General features: G+C 39.2%; 3 protein-coding genes across 4 annotated transcripts in view; 2 read left to right on the forward strand and 1 right to left on the reverse strand.

Annotated features, from left to right (window-relative positions):
• The window catches only part of LOC149222825 (long chain acyl-CoA synthetase 6, peroxisomal-like), a 343,129-nt gene that overhangs the window by 37,517 nt on the left and 287,152 nt on the right, over nt 1-18,460 (reverse strand). For both annotated transcript variants that reach the window (XM_089385641.1, XM_089385640.1), the window contains exons 13-14: nt 17,799-17,887; nt 17,588-17,676 (exon numbers count right to left, since the gene is read on the reverse strand). In XM_089385641.1, coding sequence (XP_089241767.1) covers nt 17,588-17,676; nt 17,799-17,887 — 178 coding nt within the window. The remainder of the gene's footprint in view (nt 1-17,587; nt 17,677-17,798; nt 17,888-18,460) is intronic.
• Nucleotides 11,524-14,532, forward strand: LOC149222826 (uncharacterized). Its single transcript, XM_089383679.1, has 3 exons — nt 11,524-11,794; nt 12,927-14,485; nt 14,527-14,532. The coding sequence occupies exons 2-3, from the start codon at nt 12,965-12,967 to the stop codon at nt 14,530-14,532; spliced, it is 1,527 nt and encodes a 508-aa protein (XP_089239805.1). The 5' UTR covers nt 11,524-11,794; nt 12,927-12,964.
• LOC149222827 (uncharacterized) lies at nt 14,494-15,658 on the forward strand. The gene is made up of 3 exons (XM_089383179.1): nt 14,494-14,690; nt 14,774-14,915; nt 15,020-15,658. Exons 1-3 carry the CDS (start codon nt 14,543-14,545, stop codon nt 15,501-15,503), a joined length of 774 nt encoding a protein of 257 aa, XP_089239305.1. The 5' UTR covers nt 14,494-14,542; the 3' UTR covers nt 15,504-15,658.

The raw sequence follows: 18,460 nt of genomic DNA on the forward strand, positions 1-18,460 counted from the left end.
AGAAATAGCAGCCACTGAGAAACACAAGAAAAAGTCCCATATCACTGTTGTTTTCTAAGCATGCCAGGAATCAAAAAACCAAAAAAGCACAATATAAAGCAAACATGAATTGCAGTGAAATAAAAACCTCGTAAAATTTTAATCTTGTAAGAGTGTGACCTGCAGAACCAGCTTTGTCTAAATCTTGGAGAACTCTTAGTCAAGCCATTATTGTGTATACGTCTTAGCCAAAAACTAAATCTTGAAAAGTATTATCCACTGACAGGTCAAGTTAAGAAAGTAAATTTCGGAGGGCATAAAAAAAGATTACTAAAAGTGCAGTGGAAATAAAAAAGTTATGACCATATATATCAGCACTGCTTAACATGCTAAAATTGAAGGGTGATATGTACAAAAATACTTCGGATTATTAGGAATTAAAACAATGTTATTTTTGAGATCCAAATGTTGATTCGGGGTAGCAACAGATGTGCTCTAGGCCTCAAATTTTGCAAGGAGGTTTGGGCACATGTATTCCAAAGAACCCAAAAAGCGTTTTGGGAAATTCCATCCAGAGACAATTTTATTAAAATAATTAATATTTTTTAATGGGACCCTAAGTCTAAACTTAGGAAATTAAAAATATTAATGGGTATTAATCTAATTGTGAGTGTAACTTCTAGAAGACGAAGATCAAGCTAAAATGATCTTAGCGATTGATTAACTTTTAATCTGGGCCTTTGAATGTCAACAAGAAGATTATTTAAGGGAGTTTGAGGGTCATTTGGAAAACACACTTAGAGATCAAGAGATCGAATTTCTGAAGTGAGAATTTCTTAGGAGGAAATTCTGATCAAGGAGATTTCTTGCAGAGAGGGATAGTGAGTATCCAAAAGAAGGAAGTTTTCCTGGGCCGGAGAGTACGTGGCAAAGAGAGAGGGCAGAACGACGTCCAAAGAGAGATAGACGTTGGCCCATGCAGCGCTGACGCAGTGGCAACGCAGTCCTTAGAGGGAGATTGAATTCCTGCTAAGGACATCGAGTTTTAGTAGCCGGGAGCCGGGGTGTGACACTAGGAGGCAGAGATTCAGATTTTCCAGCAAGCAGAGGGTCCAGAGAAAGAGCAGCATGACACCCAGCAGGGGTGACGCAGGAACTACATAGGAGTGATGCAGTTCTGCGCAAAGGGTACACAGAGGGTCCAGTTCAGCGTGATCAAACTCAGATTCTCCCAGTGACAGGGTGAGATCATTTCACCATTCATTTTGTCCAGTTTCTCTCTGTATCGGATTGCTAGTTGAGCATCCAAGAATTGTACTCAAATTTTCTCCTGCATAGTAATAAAACCCTCAGATATGTTGCATTGTTTTCCCGCATTGGGTTTTTCCGGGGACATTTGTCCAAAAATAACAGTGTCTATTGTGTCGTATTTTCTTTCTTGTTCAGTGTTGTTTCCGCATATAATTTAATTAAGTGAAGGCTGCAGTGTATGTATTACGATATTTGTTGTAGGAAACTGCAAGTAATTTGTTTAAAGGAATTTAACAAATAGGAGTAATATCATCATTTCTGCAATAGGGATTCCTGTTGAGGAATTTTCACACCAAACACATTAAATAAATAACAATCTAGATGTTAATGATGTGAAACAATACACTAGCACAGATCCATCATAACCCCAGATTTCTAAGCACCAGGAGGAATTGAAAAAAAAGAAAAAATGGGATATGTAAATCTCTTGTTGAATAAAAAGCAGGGGTTAAGATAGATCTATGCTAGTAATAGATATACTGATTCATTGATTGGTGGTATCGTGGCTCCTTTATCAAATGGTCCTATATGGTTCGATTGCCACCCAAATTTCTCAGTATATGTATATGATGAACACATTAAGGACATCCTCCAATTGCAAATCAAAACTAGTGGTTTTGATATGAAAAGAAAAAGGACAAACATTGCAGTTCATACTAGAGGGTGTTTCAGGCACACCAACACATTATATCTAGCCATTCTGCATACACTCAGTCAAGAGTCAAAATACAACACCCTAGTAATCATTGATGCTCACAATCAAAAAATTGAGCATCAGACCATCAAATGGGAAGATCTCAGCTTTCTTGAAAGCTGGGTAGTAGATCTACCTCAGTCGCCCAAAGTTCAAAGTATCACGACTGCTCAGATACAAGAAGGACCAGCTAAAGCTACTTTGTCCTTCCCTAGAAGATCTACTTTGGATTGCAAAAGAATACAAGAAGCCTGTCAAGCCACAAAATACCATATAAACTCAGATCATATTTCATGTCAGCCATCTACTTCAACATCTGTAAATACTCCATCTTTAAGCTGCTCACATGTTGATGTTGAATTTTCTAAGTCTATCCGTTAGAAAATTAATTTGTATTATGCTGGTTTATTTCTTCTACTTGTAAATTCTAAACAAGTTATTTAAAACATTTAAAGACAGAAATAAACACAATACAGTCACAACATCTACAGATCATCAACTGAAAGAAAACAAGCACACAAGTGACACCATTATTTTTCGACAAATGTCCCTGGAAAAACCCAATGCGGGAAAACCGGTGCAACGATTCTAAGGGTTATATTATTATGCAATCTTTCTGGGTACAACAAGGTGCCTAACTGGCTCACCCGACAGAGAAAAATACACAGCAACAATACCTCTATATTTGGAAATAGGTATTCAGAACACCTGTCCCACAAAACCCTCTCCGACACAACTGAAGCTCAGCACTGGCCCTTTTGGCCTCTGTGTCAGCCTCTTGCTGACTTGCGTAAGCCCCAGGACCCTCTGTGTCAACCCTCTGAGGCACTGTGTAGCCTCTGGGACCCTCTATTTCACTCCAGCGGCCTCTGCGTGGATGACGCAGTCCCTCTGGCCTCTGCACTGACTCTATTGGGCTCTGTGTAGCCTGGACTAGTTGCTGCTTTCGCTCTCTCTGCTTCTGCGCTGATCTCTGGGTACTGTCTTTGCCTCTCTACCTTGTACTCACTGCCCCTCGATGCTGATCACTGATTCAACTTTGCTTAGTACCCTGCTCTAGCAAAATGAATAACTGATCACTTTGGTGTGTCTCCAACTGACCCTCAAGCCTCCTCTTATACTTTTTTTGTTGAGTCTTCAACAGCCAAGATTACATCTTTAATCAACGGCTAAGATTATATTTGGCTTGATCCATGTCCTTTAGAACCTTCTAACCTAGTTTTATATTAATACCCATTAATATTTTATTTTTCCTAAGTAACTCCATTAAAAATATTAATTATTTTAATATCTCCTTAATTGGGTAGAATCTGCCCAAACCATTTTCGGGTCTTGAAGATCTCATGTGCTTTAGCCTCTCCACCAATTTTCATGGCTAGAGCACAATCGATGCTACCCCAAATCAACACTCCTTCTTAGCGAGGATTGTGCTCTAGCAATACTCCACACAGAGCATCACCCTGATTATACAGCATCGGTACCTATGCTGATGCTAGGTCTCCCCGACCAACATCGTCTACACTGTTGCATCCTGTACTGTTGCCCATGGCTCTGCCACTGCCACTGCTACATTCGTACAACATCTCCCTGTGCATCTATGTTACTGTTGGTCCTTTCTCCCAACACTGCATCTGCATTGCAGTTCTCTCTCATCATGTTGCATCGTGCTACTACTACTGCTACTGCACTACAACTCAGTTACTGAGAAGTAAGTAACTAATCTACCCAACTACTGACATCCTTGTCAGGCTAGAAACCTTCCCAATGTTGAAGCTCTCGCTGCCGCTATATTGTGCTCCCTCTACTGCCTCCGTGTTGTTGCAACACCTCTATACCTCTCGCACCGCTACAAACCTTTCTGTGCCTTCTTGCACTGTTGCAACCTCTTTTGTGCCTCTCGCACTACTACAACCCTCTCTCCGCTGCCTCGGACTTCTGCACTCTAGTACTCTTTGCTGCTCCATCTGCATCCGCTTCTACCGACATCCGCCATCCTGCTACTGTCACTTCGGGGCTCCCGTTGACAGGTATGATCCAAGAGTTTGGGTACCTCAAGGATACTGCCCCTCATCGCCTATAGTCCTCCTAACTACAGCTCGATGTCTCCCCACCTCTTCTCTAGAGGTACATGAGCACTCATGGCACAGTCGTCATCCATCTCGACTTCCTTCTTTGCCATTTCAACTCCTCTTCTAGACTCCCTCTGAGTCTCGATTTCCCTATGGAAATCCTCATGCCAATTGTCGAACCACTCCTCTCTGATCCCTTTGCTCCTGCAATACTGATCTAGATTTCTTGGCAAAAATTTGCCTCGGCAACAACTCCCTCTACCTTGGTTCTGTCCCGTTAGGCACTGTTATACCTCGACAGCAACAACACCCCACCAGCGTCACACTCCAAAATTTTCCCACAGCTTCCTATGCCCCAGCAACTGAAGAAACTGAGCCTCTTGGCTCTGCGCAATCCCGGCAAGCTGAATCACTCTTCTGGCCAACTGTGTCACTCCTACCTGGCTGAGTAGGATGATGTCGCTCCTCATGAGCCTCTTCTGCCTTCCTATGCCTTTGCACTGGCCTCTCTCTGGGTCGAAATGATGACGCAAGCCCTTCTGCGTCACTCCTTCTCTGCTACTTTCTGCTTAGGAACAACTTCTGTCTCTCGGGACAGTGGTTTTTGTTGCAAATTCTCTGATTCAGTCGGTGCCTTCAGCTCTCCTGTGATCTGTAAAGCTCTGATACCATGTTGAATTTTCTAAGTCTATCTGTTAGAAAATTAATCTGTATTCTGCTAGTTTATTTCTTCTACTTGTAAATTCTGAACAAGTTATTTAAAACATTTAAATACCGAAATAAACACAATACAGTCACCACATCTACAGATCATCAACTGAAAGCAAACAAGCACACAAGTGACACCGTTATTTTTGGACAAATGTCCCCGGAAAAACCCAATGTGGGAAAATCGGTGCAGCTATTCTGAGGGTTATATTATTATGCAGTCTTTCTTAGTACAATAGGGTGCCTAACCGGCTCACCCGACAGAGAAAAATACATAGCAGCAATACCTCTATATTCAGAAACAAGTATTCAGAAAACCTGTCCGACAAAATCCTCTCCGGCACAATTGAAGCTCAGCATTGGCCCTTCTGGCCTCTGCATCAGCCTCCTGCTGACCTACGTCAACCCAAGACCCTCTGCGTTAGCCCTCTGAGGCACTGCGCAGCCTCTGGGACCCTCTGTTTCACTCCAGCAGCCTCTGCATGGATGACGCAATCCCTCTGGCCTCTGTGCTAACTCTACTAGGTTTTGCGTAGCCTGGAATGGCTATTGCTCTCGCTCTCTCTGCTTCTGTGCTGGTCTCTCGGTACTATCTCTGCCTCTCTGCCTCGTACTCACTGCCCCTCGCTATTGATCACTGATTCAACTTTGCTTAGCAACCCCGCTTTAGCAAAATGAATGACTAATCACTTTGGTGTGTCTCCAACTGACCCTCAAGCCTCCTCTTATACTTTTTTTGTTGAGTCTTCAATGGCCAAGATTGCATCTCTAATCAACGGCTAAGATTAGATTTGGCTTGATCCATGTCCTTTAGAACCTTCTAATTTGGTTTTATATTAATACCCATTAATATTTATATTTCCTAAGTTTAGACTTAAGAACTCCATTAAAAATATTAATTATTTTAATGTCTCCTTAACTGAGTAGAATCTGCCCAAACCATTTCTGGGTCTTGGAGATCTCATGTGCTTTAGCCTCTCCACCAATTTTCATGGCTAGAGCACATCCGTTGCTACCTCAAATCAACAGTTGATTTATTTGAACTTGCTCAGTTATTACATTTTTCCACTCTCGAAGCAAAATGTCCTATCTGCCGAATAGTAGTTTGCTTACAATCTCTCGCAGAGCTTGTTCTCCACAAAAACCATAATCTTAGGACTAGTGAAGCTCCTCCTACCACTTTTTCAAATTCATGCCGAAATCCTAAATGCGCAGATATACCATTTCCTCATGATACTATCATGATGATACATGAGTTACCGTCTCTTGAAAATGAAGATCCACATCTTACTAAAATGTTTAGTAAGATGCGTCCTCCTGGAACTTAGCGATATGGTTTAGGATATCTTGAACAACTTGACAGTATAATTCCTTCGTCAAGATTCCAAAACTTTGTTCCTTCAAACTGCAAAAAGCCATCAAAACCAGAGATGTATAAATTTTTCTCTCTTATGGATGGATGCCCAAAGAATAGAATTCATGCCAAATGGATGAAAAATATGCTAAATTGGGATCTGCATACTCACCCTGAGGCCCAAGAATTTGGTCTTAGTACAACTGCTCAAGAGAAAAATACACTTTCCCTACAATGGAAAAGCTTTATGGACAACACAAACTCATGGATCTCCTTTTATACCTGGAGAAAATTAGGAGACCAAACAAAAGTACAAATGGCAGATGCAGAATCATCATCTACACAGAAACATTCCTGGACAGCCTGTGATGGAAGCAAACTAGAAACCAGCAGTACTTTCCCTCCATTCAAGGGAATTGTGCTAGGAGAAGCAACAAACACTACCAAAGCCATTCCTTTAGTGTCAAAAGATGACTCAGCCCTAGGGATAGATGGAAGGATACAGAAAGCCAGTGAACAAATCAACTGGACAAACTCTGCAATTAAAGGGCTTGAAATGAATATGGAAAAAACCACTGAGCAAAAGGAATGCTTTGATACTATACAAGTTGTTGTAAATAATGTAAATAAGAACTTGAATGATATGAATTTTTCAGTTTCAGTTTTGAAAGGATTTGTCAAAGAATCTTCAACACAGATAAAAGAGATGGATAAAAGAATGGATTCGGGACTCAAATCCACTCAAGATCTCATAGGAGAACTTTTTTAGCATTTTGACAAGCTCACTATAACTCCAAAAGATAAAAACATCCCCACTTCCATGTTGTTTAGCTATCATGTGCGCATCCAGCATGCAAAGAAATTTCTAGAGAAATTCCCTCTTCTCTTCCCCAATGAAACGCCCGAAGAACAAGTTGAGTCTCCTAAAAAGTCTATTTCTTCATTCCTAGAAGACATATCCAAAGAAGAAAAACCTGACTCCTCGAGTCACCATCTTTTTCCCATCTATGAACCATTGTCTAGTCAATACACCAGATATCCAGCTCTTGATCTCAGTGGAAAAGGCAAACTTCCTGAGACACATACTTTTCAGTCTGGCTCCTACAAAGAATGGAATATAGATGGACTAAGTGCTGGTCAAATCAGGCAAATGATTAATCAGATGTATATTGAATACAAACTGATGTGTATGAGGGGAAAGTTTGAAGTTGAATCATGTAAAACCCTCATACAATGTTTCACAGGCACCTTATAGAGATGGTGGGAAGTAGAGTCTTCTCCTGCTCTAATTGATAAAATGGAAGCAGAAGTAGTCAAAGATGAAGGAGATATATTCCATAAAAAGGATGGAGATCCCCAAAATAACATGATAGGAGCTTTAACCTCATTCATCCTTGAACATTGGTGTGGGGCAACTGTTGAAATTGCAAATAAACATGAAATGATTCTAATGAATCTAAAATGCAGAAAAATGTCACAATATGAAGACTTTCACAGGGATTGGACTCAAAGAATTTATGAGGTTAAAGACAGCCAAAACACCTTATGGAAACAAGTCTACTTAGCAGCACTTCCATCTAAATTTGTAGAATATATCCAAAGGCAGGAAGTTTTCCAAACATCTTTTGAGACATATACATGGGGAGAAATATATTGTAACATCACAAAAGCATTGGTAGGCTTATGTACTAGCATGAAGGTAAATAAGTCTCTACAGAAATTATCTAGACTACCTAACAGTAAGTCTATCTGCAGCAAATATGGATTATCAATTGATGATCCTATTGTATAGAAAAGAAAGATCAGAAATTTTTTGAAGAAAAGACAAAAACAGCCAACCAGAAATCTCCCTGAGAAAACAAGAAAACATCCCAGAAAAGGGTATTACAGGACCATGCCCAACACACATTATTTTGCGCCAAAGGATATTCACCTCAAATCGCAGAGGCAACAAATGATCACTTGTTGGCTATGTGGAGAAAGCGAGCATACAACAAATAAGTGTCCTAAGGGAAAAGAATCCAGAGCAAACAGAGGCAGAAAGTCACAAGAACAATTCCTCAGAAGAACTCAGAGACAGGTAAGAAGACCACTAGTTCAATTCAAAGAGGAAGTACATTTGATGAAACAAGACTGTTGTAGTTCACCAGAATCAACTGAGTCTAGCAATTCAGACCCAAATTATAGTGATGAACATATAAACATGCATATACAACAATGTGATTGCACAGATACTGACGAATGTCATTGCAGCCTCTCTGAAACTGAATCAGACTTTGATTCAGAAGAACAAGATGAAAAAACTACACAAAAAGAAAAGGTGTGTATGGCACATACCATAGATGATGATGAATTTAAAGTACTGTCAAGCATCAAGATGCTTGCAGAAGGAGAACTAAAAGAAAAACTCCTAGAAACATTCCTGCAAACCATGCACAAAGGCACTAGTAGTTCTTCAAAAGGTACCATCTCTAAAGCTTTGTTTGTGGATGCCTCTTATGAAAAGAATACAAAGTCTTTTCAAAGAAACCAACAACATACAAAGCCCAGATCCTTGACCCTAGGGGAAGTCAGCCATGAAATTCATCATCTAAAGAAAGAAATTGTTGAGCTCAAAACAAAAATAGAAAAAATGGAAAAAGAAAAAGAAACAGAGCAAGGAGATTATCGGATAAATCCCAATGTAGAGATTTACGAAGGGAAACAGCATGAGAATTTGGGATTTGGGAATATGAAAATAATGACCATACAGTATCAACAACATCATGTGTTGTTAAAAATAGATATCCAAGGAGAAATCTTCACAATGAGAACATTAATAGACTCAGGAGCAGATATTAACGTTTTGAATAAAAAGCTAATCCCTACAAAATTTTGGACAGTTGTACACAGGCAAGTTACTGGAGTAGGAACACAAGAATTCAAATATGAAGTTCCTAAAGCCACAATCTATTTCTCAAATTACTGTATGAACGTAAAATTTGCAGTCGGAAATATTCCCATAGATTGTATCCTAGGAAAATTTTTCCTAGTCGTTGTTAGGATACATGGGTCAACCAGATTACCGGATGGTAACGTTGGTTATTTCATATCCTTACCCAACCATAAAGGATTTTTGCACACTATTACTCTGCCATTTATCTCAACGCCTAGGATCTCTACAACGGTCCAAACCATGCAAGAAGTAAGTCTGACAGCACAAAAGATAGAAGAAGTGAAAGATTTCAAAAATTACTTAAGGATAAAAGAACAACTCCAATCACTCAAATTGAAACACAGGATTTCAAATCTAAAAGAATATCTTGAAAGACAATGTTGTTCAGAAAACCCAAATGCTTTCTGGCACAGTAACCAACACACAGTCAAATTTCCCTTCAAAGAAGACTATGTAGGTAAGCCTTGCAAAAGTTGGGCAATTCCTATGAACAAAGAATATCAAGTATTATGTCAAAAAGAGATTGCAGATCTCTTAAAAAGAGGGTTAATCAGAGAATCTAGCAGTCCCTGGAACTGCTATGGATTTTATGTCAACAAACACTCAGAACAGATTAGAGGGGTCCCTAGATTGGTTATAAATTACAAACCTCTGAATATTGTCCTAGCTGATGACACATATCCAATCCCCCACAAACGCAGTTTGATAAGAAAGATAACGGGTGCCAAAATCTTCTCCAAGTTCTACATGAAATCTGGTTTTTGGCAGGTTTCCATACAAGAAGAAGATAGGTTCAAAACTGCTTTTACTATTCCTGCTGGACACTATGAATGGAATGTCATGCCTTTTGGTTTAAAGCATGCACCATCCAAATTCCAGAAGATAATGGATTAGATTTTTAAGCCATACTTTGATTGGCTTATTGTGTATATAGATGATGTACTCATTTTTTCAAAATCTGTTGAAGAACATTTTAAACATGTTCAGAAATTCTCACAGATAATAAAGAATAATGGTCTAGTACTAAGCAAGAAGAAAATGGAGTTGTTTCAAACAACCATCAAATTCCTTGGCCATAGTATTGAAGATGGGCAGATCACACTACAGAAACATGCATTAGATTTCGCCGACAAATTTCCTGATAAGATTACAGATAAGACGCAGCTACAAAGATTCTTAGGATGCCTAAATTATGTCAGTAATTTCTATAAAGGGTGTGCTTCAGACCGAAGCCTACTGAACCAAAGGTTGAAAAAAGAACCAATACCATGGACTGAAGAACATACTGCTGCAGTCAAGAAAATAAAAGCCAAGGTAAAAACTTTACCCATTCTCTATGTTGCAGATGAAAATCTTCCAAAAATTGTAGAAAGTGATGCCAGTAATATTGGATGGGGAGGAATTTTAAAGCAAATAAAAGATGGAGAAGAACAAGTCATACAATTTTCCTCAGGAACATGGAATTTGGCCGAACAGAATTATTCAACAATTGAAAAGGAAGTCAAAGCGGCTTGGAATTGTATTGACAAGTTCGATCTCCACCTTGTACACAAGAAATTTTTACTCAGAACTGATGCCTCTGCACTAAAAAAAGTTCTGACAAAAGACATTAAAAAGTATAGTGAATCCAAGTTTGCAAGATGGCAAGCATTGTTTGCAAATTTTGATTTTGACGTAGAGCATATAAAGGGAGAAAGAAACTGTCTACTAGATTTTTTGAGTAGGGAGTATCTGAAAAAAGAAAATCATCTAATGGCTATTGTCACTGAATAGGACCCTATAACATAGCAAGAAGAACTTAGAAATATCCCAGATAGCACCTCATGGCCAATCTATGAGGAAAAATGCAAACCCACTTGGCAATTAAGAAACACAAAAGTTATGGATGCAAATCTACAGCCTCATCAGCACTTACAGCACGTTGTACCGAAAAGAAAGATTTACCCTAAGTCCAACACTTGGATATGTGATATGGTGTATAAGAATTCAATGATGTATTCTAATCTTGCAGACGAAGCATTAAGGGGAAGTTTTCATGATACCAGTTTGATATGGAATGAGGGAAGCAATAGAACCAAAACATTCCATAAATATTATACTATCAATAGAACCAGATATCCTGAACATCCTGTAAGAATAATGTGGCCACAAAAGGATCCAAGCCTTGTATTTCCTGACACTGTCTATAATTTCCAGGGCTATAAAGATCTTTGGTGTGATCTCTTATGCAGAGAAGAAAAATCATAAATATATTACACATTATTAAAATGTGGACCTGTCTTCATTACACAGTTACTGTTACAACCAACTTGGTTACAAGAATGGTGGAGATGGTATGGGATAAATAAGACTGCTATGGATCCAAGGTACTTTGAAAGAGACTTTCAAAGTGATTGTCAGGAGCAGTGTGGAAAAAGTCGCGATAAAGTCGGGATTTATTCCCCAAAATGCGATTTTTTCAAAAAAAGGATTAAATCGGCCGACTTTTTGCCGACTTTTTAAAAAATGAAAAAATCGGGAATAAATCGAATTAATCGGGAATAAATCGGGAGTCGATGGGAAAAAGTCGGCTAACTTAAAAAAATTCCGTCCGCGGGCATAAAAACCAGAATTCGTCGTTTAATTTTTTCATTGTGTTTTGGGCCTTGGCTTGTTCGCTGTGGAGGAGAAACGACTACGAGGGTTTCCAGTTCGAAGTGGGTGTGCACACTGCATTTGCTAGCCGCTGCCGTCAAGCTGACAAGGTAAGTGGGTCACGGGTGTGCATTTGCTAGCTGCTGCCGTCAAGCTGATTGTTTATACTATATAGTATATAGCTGTTACGTATGTAAAGTTTAAACTTTAAAGTTAGGATCATTGTTGAGGGTGATACGCATTTCATTTTGACACAATGCCTGAAGCCATCAAATGTGCTAACCATTGGGGGGACTGAAAGTCTGAAACAGAGGCAAAGCACCAAATTTTGGAGGCACAGCCGCACAACAACATTTTCTATAGCAGGCTCTTTTAAGTTTTATTCCAGCCTTCGTTTGAAGTTTGAACCATACTACAGGCCTGCTTGGCATAACCTGACCTTTTATTCCATAATGTTAATGGCAAAATGATGTTATTGCTAGACCTGAGATGATTGAAGTTCAGCTGAAGTGAAAATAATTTGCTAAGCCCCAACTCACGTGTAACAAACATGACTCTTATATGCAGCAGAATATTTAGAATACCTGGAATATTGTAATATCGGATGGTCTAACTTCACACTTCATGAACAATTAACTTGCTATTGATATGCTATTATGCATGTCCCCCCATATTCTATCTTGGCATTTGTAATGTAATTGCTGGAAATCAACACATTTATGGTAGCTTGTCACCATTTCTAGAATCTAGACTGCAGAATAGGTCACTCTGACTATACATCACATGACCAATTTAAATGTGAACAAGCGGAGCCCTTGTTGGATTTTTCTGGGCAGTCATGCTCAGGATCATTGTTGAAACTTGAGGGTGATACGCATTTCATTTTGACACAATGCCTGAAGCCATCAAATCAAAATGTGCTAACCATTGGGGGGACTGAAACAGAGGCAAAGCACCAAATTTTTAGGCACAACAACATTTTCTATAGCAGGCTCTTTTATTCCAGCCTTCGTTTAATATTTATGACTGTAATAAATTATTGTATAAATTATGACTGTAATAAATTATGACTGTAATAAATTATTTCACTGTACATACTACATACATTTATGATTTATTATTTAATATTTATTATTTTAATATTTACTAATTTGTTTCTAAATTCTGAGTGCAATACAAATTAGTAAATTACTAATTATAATTTTGCTGATTTGAATTTCTTTCCATTCTTTTTGTGCCCAGGTTTAAACTTTAAATTCCAGCTCAAAGTTTAAAACAAAATGCCGAGGGTTTTGGATTCTATGTGGGAGTTTGGTGAGCCTGATGTTATACCTGAAACTGGGACGGTCAATAGAATGTATTTGACTTGCAAATTGTGTGGAAAGCATATGTCAGGAGGCATCAACAGATTAAAATTCCATTTGGGGCAAATTCCAGGCCAAAATATTGAACTTTGCAAAGAGACAACTCCAGAAATCATCCGACGGGCCATTCAATCATTGATGGATAAAGAGGAAGGAAAAGACACCAGGGCAACACTAAGAAACCAAATTGCAGGGGGCTCAAGAGTGGGGGGAATTGAGAGTGGCAATGTTTCTACAGCAGCATCACCTTCCTCACCCATGGGTACATTGGGTAGTGGTACTCATCCTTCTATCTCATCTTTTTTTGTTCCTAGAACAGCAGCTGGTTCACAACCTGGGATTAGATCATCATTGAAAAAAAAGGAAAAGGCAGAAGCTGACAAGTTGGTCAGTAGGTGTCTTCTATGGAGCGATGTTCCCTTCAACATTGCCAAGACAAACCCATTCTACCAGCCTATGTTTGATGCTGTTGCTGTCGTTGGCCCGGGGTACAAAGCCCCCACCTTTGCAGAGTTGAGAGGGCCTCTTCTTCAAGATGAAAAGACTGAGTGCACTACTAGATTGGCAGAGTTTAGGGCATCATGGGAGCACACTGGATGCACAGTCATGTCAGATGGTTGGACTGATCAGAAGGGTAGGACCCTTCTTAACTTCTTGGTTAGTTGTCCCAAGGGGACAATGTTTATGAAATCTGTTGATGCATCTGACCACATTAAAGATGCACGTTTATTATGTGAGTTGTTGGACATCTTCATTCAGGAAGTAGGCCCAAGCAATGTTGTCCAAGTCATAACGGACAACGCTGCAAATTATGTTGCAGCTGGCAAGATGCTTATGGAGAGGTATCCTAACTTGTTTTGGACACCTTGCGCTGCTCATTGCATTGACTTGATGTTGGAGGATATAGGTAAAATTCCTACTGTGAGGGATATTGTTGAATCATCCAAGAGCATAACAAAATTTATTTATAATCATTCATCTGTGCTTAGCTTGATGAGAAAATGCACCAACAAAAAAGAGTTGGTGCGGCCTGCCATTACACGATTTGCCACTACTTTCATATCTCTTCAGTCTCTGTTGAATTCTATGTGGGAGGTGAAGAGCATGTTTCTCTCAGCGGAATGGCGTTCTTTATCTATTAGCCGCAAACCGGAGGGAGAGGGCATATGCAGACTAGTTTCATATGATCAGAGCTTTTGGGCAGGAGTAGAGGAGGTGTGTGCCATTTCAGAACCTTTGGTAAAGGTTCTTCGGTTGGTTGATGGAGAGAAGCCCGCAATGGGCTACTTGTATGAGGCCATGGATAGGGCCAAAGAAGCCATCCGTGCTTATTATGCAGATAAGGGAGACGAGGGGTTGGAGAAACAACAGGTCATATGGGGAGTGATTGATCAGCGATGGAACAATACCCTCCATCGCCCCATTCATTCTGCAGGTGTCTACCTCAACCCTGCATTTTCTTATGCTTGTGGTTTCAGATTTGATGCCGAGGTGATGGATGGATTCTTCACTTGTGTCGAGAGGATGGTGTCATCTAGGCGAGAACGTGAGGAGATTTCTAAAGAAATGGAGGTCTATAGGATGGCCACTGGCACATTTTGTTTTGACATGGCTATTCAGAATAGGACGACCAAAATGCCAGGTAAGTTTCAGTTTGTTTCAAATTTTCAAGTTTAGAATTTCAATGTTTTTTTTTATGTTTCTCATTTTTTTTTTAACTTGTAGATGCTTGGTGGACAAGCTATGGTGCCAGAGTACCAAATCTCCAAAAGCTTGCCATTCGAGTGCTCAGCCAAACATGCAGTTCCTCTGGGTGTGAGCGCAACTGGAGTGTATTTGACAAAATACACTCCAAAAAGCGCAACAGGTAAAAACTAAAAAGATTTCAAATTAAATTTTTTGAATTCATTTGATTAATTTTAATATTTAAATTTTCTAAGTACTAATTTACAATCTATGACCCTAATACAGATTGGAATCCAAACGCCTCAATGACATGGTATACGTCTACTACAATCTTCGATTGTGGGTGAGACAGCTTCAAAAACCTACTGATGTGGAAGCCATCTCATTGGACAATATTGATACCACCGCTGCATGGAGAGTCGAGACTGAGAGGCCAATCTTGGACACGATCCCGGATTGGTTAGGTGTGGATCTAGAGGATGTAGCAGTTGCAGAGGAGGGAGAGCTAGAGATAGAGGAGGAGGAGGTGGAGCAACATCAGGGTCAGGAGGCAGTAGCAGAGCTGGATGAGGATGCTGAGGAGGAGGTGACACCATCTAGGGTGGGCAGCAGCAGCGGCAGCGTAGCACAGAGGCCACCTCTTCCATCAGCTTCTAGAGGACGATTGAGTCCATTTCCTTTTGTATCCTCAGGGGCAGGGTCTTCTTCCTCTAGAGGAAAAGGCAAAGCCATTCCCTATTCCCGTAAAAGGGGAAGAGGATCTCAGTGACTGATTAGTGATTACTTGATGACTTTTAGATGACTCATGATGTACATTTATTATATTTTTTGTTGATATTTTGACTCTTGAGAGTTGAAACTCAGACAGGACTCAAAATTCAGGAGTGGATTCACTATTTTGATATGTGATGCAGCACTAGACTTCATATACATATTATATATTAGCTTTCTTTACATGTTTATGTGGAAATGCATTTATTTGATGTTGTGGATACTCTAGATGTTAAAAAAAATTAAAAAAAATGAATAATTTTGTGTTTTTTTAATTTTGCCGACTTTTTCAAAAAACTCCCGACTTTGCCGACTTTTTCAACTTTTGGACCCTTGCCGAATTAATCCCGACAGCGACTTTTTCCACATTGGTCAGGAGTGCATGGAATGTAATGGCATGGAGTGTTTTCACCTTCCCTGTAAGACTATTGCAAATCTAAAGAATTTTTATGATGATCGCATATTAGGCTACTTCATGAGAGGACATCATCATTGGTTACTCTTAACCAAAGTAAACCATCAAATTATCCTCAGGAAACCAAGATTGTCTAAAGAATTTATACAAAAGCATGGGAGATTAGTGTAGCATACCATCATAATAATAGTTGATTCCTTGGTACGAATCCATTGGGAACATAGCTTAAAAGACTCCAAGGGTTCTCATGGGCTCCGCCTGAAAAGCATCCACAATGTACAGTAATGTCTTGTCACTTGACTTTGATAGTGACCAATTTTCGTGGGATATTACGACAAAAATTCTCCACATTGTAAATATATTTTCCGTAGGATTTGGAATAATTTCTACTTTGTAAAAAATTCTAATTTTCGAGACTCGGAGCACTTCTTCGACTTTTGGCATGATTTGATCCACATCTCGAAATCTCAGTACGATTGTTTTTTGGTGTGATTTGATCCACATCTCAAAATCTTAGTACAATTGTTTTTTGGTGTGATTTGATCCATATCTCAGAATCTTAGTACGACTGTTTGATGTTTGTCCCCTTCTCATCCTATAAAAAGAGAGAAGTAAGGCTCATTGGGGCATTTGGAGTTGGAGAGTCTGAGAGTGAGAATCTTGTTGTTTGAAGTCTGAGATAATCTTCCTACTCTGCATCTGCGAACATCTGTGTTCGATCTACTTGCATCACGAAGAAAGTCTCTTTAGAGTCGAGTTTGAAAAGCCTGCGTATCAGGGCCTAACAACCTTGGTAAGAACCTAAAGTGGCTGAACTCATTAAGTTTGAGTCTGTGTTTGTTTTAGAAATTTCAAAGACAGAGTCTGCAAAGGGCCAGGTAGCCTCTGGAGTGCATCTTAATTTAAGGTGTATCGTCTGGTAAATGCCCAAGCAGTCTATCTCTGATTGAAGTTTCTCTAAATCTTCCAGCATTGTAATTCATCTTTTGAAATCAATAAAAGAGAGAAGTTTTTCAAAGTGTTCCGCATGAGTTTATGTTTTGTTATGCTATTTTAAATATTCTATGAGAGGAGAGGTTCATCTAAGGTTCGCCGAGGATCGAGGGACGTTTTGCTCATGTTGGCAAGAGGCCGCTGAAGAGAGTTATTGCATGAAGATCCATAGGTTCGTCTACGAGTTTGTGTAAGAGTTCGTGTATTCATCACAAAAGACATAGAAATTGCACTGCAAGCTTCATTTTCTCCTTCGGAGGAAACCACGTATTTTATGATAATTAATGGTTAGCTCTTTATAAAAATAAATAAATAAAATAAAATAAAAAAATCAGTTATGGATCTCAACTTGTTTCTTATTTTAGTTTACAAGAATCACACATGGATGGACAGACAGATGTGAGTCGTGACAACAACTATTCCACCCAGGCTGTAGACTGCACCTCCTCCCAGTGCAATCAAACATTTGAACAATGATATGTTTGGAAAATTAATGTATCCCAGATGCTGTAACTAACAATAAGGAATCTAATTTCATGACACAGTGGCTAGTTTCCTCCAGTTTCTTCTTTCTTCTCCACTAGAAAAAATGTTTACGAATGTCACATAATCAGCATATCATCATTTACTTAAAGGTGCAGGAAACAAAAGGTATATTTTTGTAAATAACTTACCATTGGTAATTGCCTGCTTCTTAGCATTGAATGCAATGTTGAATAGACTTTCTCGGAGAGAACCAGACATCTTCACAGCACTCAAAATTCTGTTTCAGTCGAGGTTATAAAGTTAGTCATATTGGTATCCATGCTCTTTGAAATTCTTATCAGGAGTACAACGTAGCCACTGATGTCACTTGAACCAATGATATTTAGCATTCTCGTTTACCCTGAATAGATTTTATTGTAAAGTCTGGGTACACTGGCAAATAACGTCGGTCTCAAGACTGCAATATCATCCATTAGCTTCATATTGTCCTGCACAAACATTATTCTGACATCAGCTTGAAGAAGAGAAATAAATGTCATTATAATAAGCTGCTCGGTGCAAACACTAATGAAACAAGTAAGTTAGAAATACCCCACACCATGTAACAGTATTGACATCCCTGCTAAAGTCTGTTCTAGCATTTATGCTGAAAGTCACGTTGGAATCATTGGTGTAATTTGAACATCGACACAGCCCATTCATACTGTATCATTAGTGCATTGTAAGCATGGGTAAGGCCATACTTTATACTTTTATTATATTGTTCGGTGTGGTTAAAGCCAACCTAGTCAATTTGATAAGTAGGCTGATTAACACTACTGGTGAGTACACCCTGCTTGTGTGGGCCCTTAATTTCTCTTGGCAAGAAGCCCTCCTCGAAATATTAATAACTACACAACTCAAACCTTAGTTGTAAATCATTTTTTTAGATCATTGAAGGCTCTTAGAAACAACTGTTTCAAGCCTACATACACTACATCATTGGCATTTTCTTGTTGCTGGCATAATTGGAGGGCAATCATCAGGGCATGATGAAATACCAAGGGTCGAAAATACCTTGT

The sequence above is a fragment of the Pinus tabuliformis genome, chromosome Q, assembly GCF_031772625.1.
Source record: "Pinus tabuliformis cultivar Carrire ecotype Pingquan chromosome Q, CPIR1, whole genome shotgun sequence".
NCBI classification, from domain to species: Eukaryota; Viridiplantae; Streptophyta; class Pinopsida; order Pinales; family Pinaceae; genus Pinus; species Pinus tabuliformis.

Coding starts and splice junctions, on each gene's coding strand:
- LOC149222826 (XM_089383679.1), top strand. CDS start 12,965: ATGCCGAGGGTTTTGGATTCTATGTGGGAGTTTGGTGAGCCTGATGTT.
- LOC149222827 (XM_089383179.1), top strand. CDS start 14,543: ATGGATGGATTCTTCACTTGTGTCGAGAGGATGGTGTCATCTAGGCGA. Junction 14,691..14,773: donor TAGGACGACCAAAATGCCAG/GTAAGTTTCAGT, acceptor TTTAACTTGTAG/ATGCTTGGTGGACAAGCTAT. Junction 14,916..15,019: donor CACTCCAAAAAGCGCAACAG/GTAAAAACTAAA, acceptor ACCCTAATACAG/ATTGGAATCCAAACGCCTCA.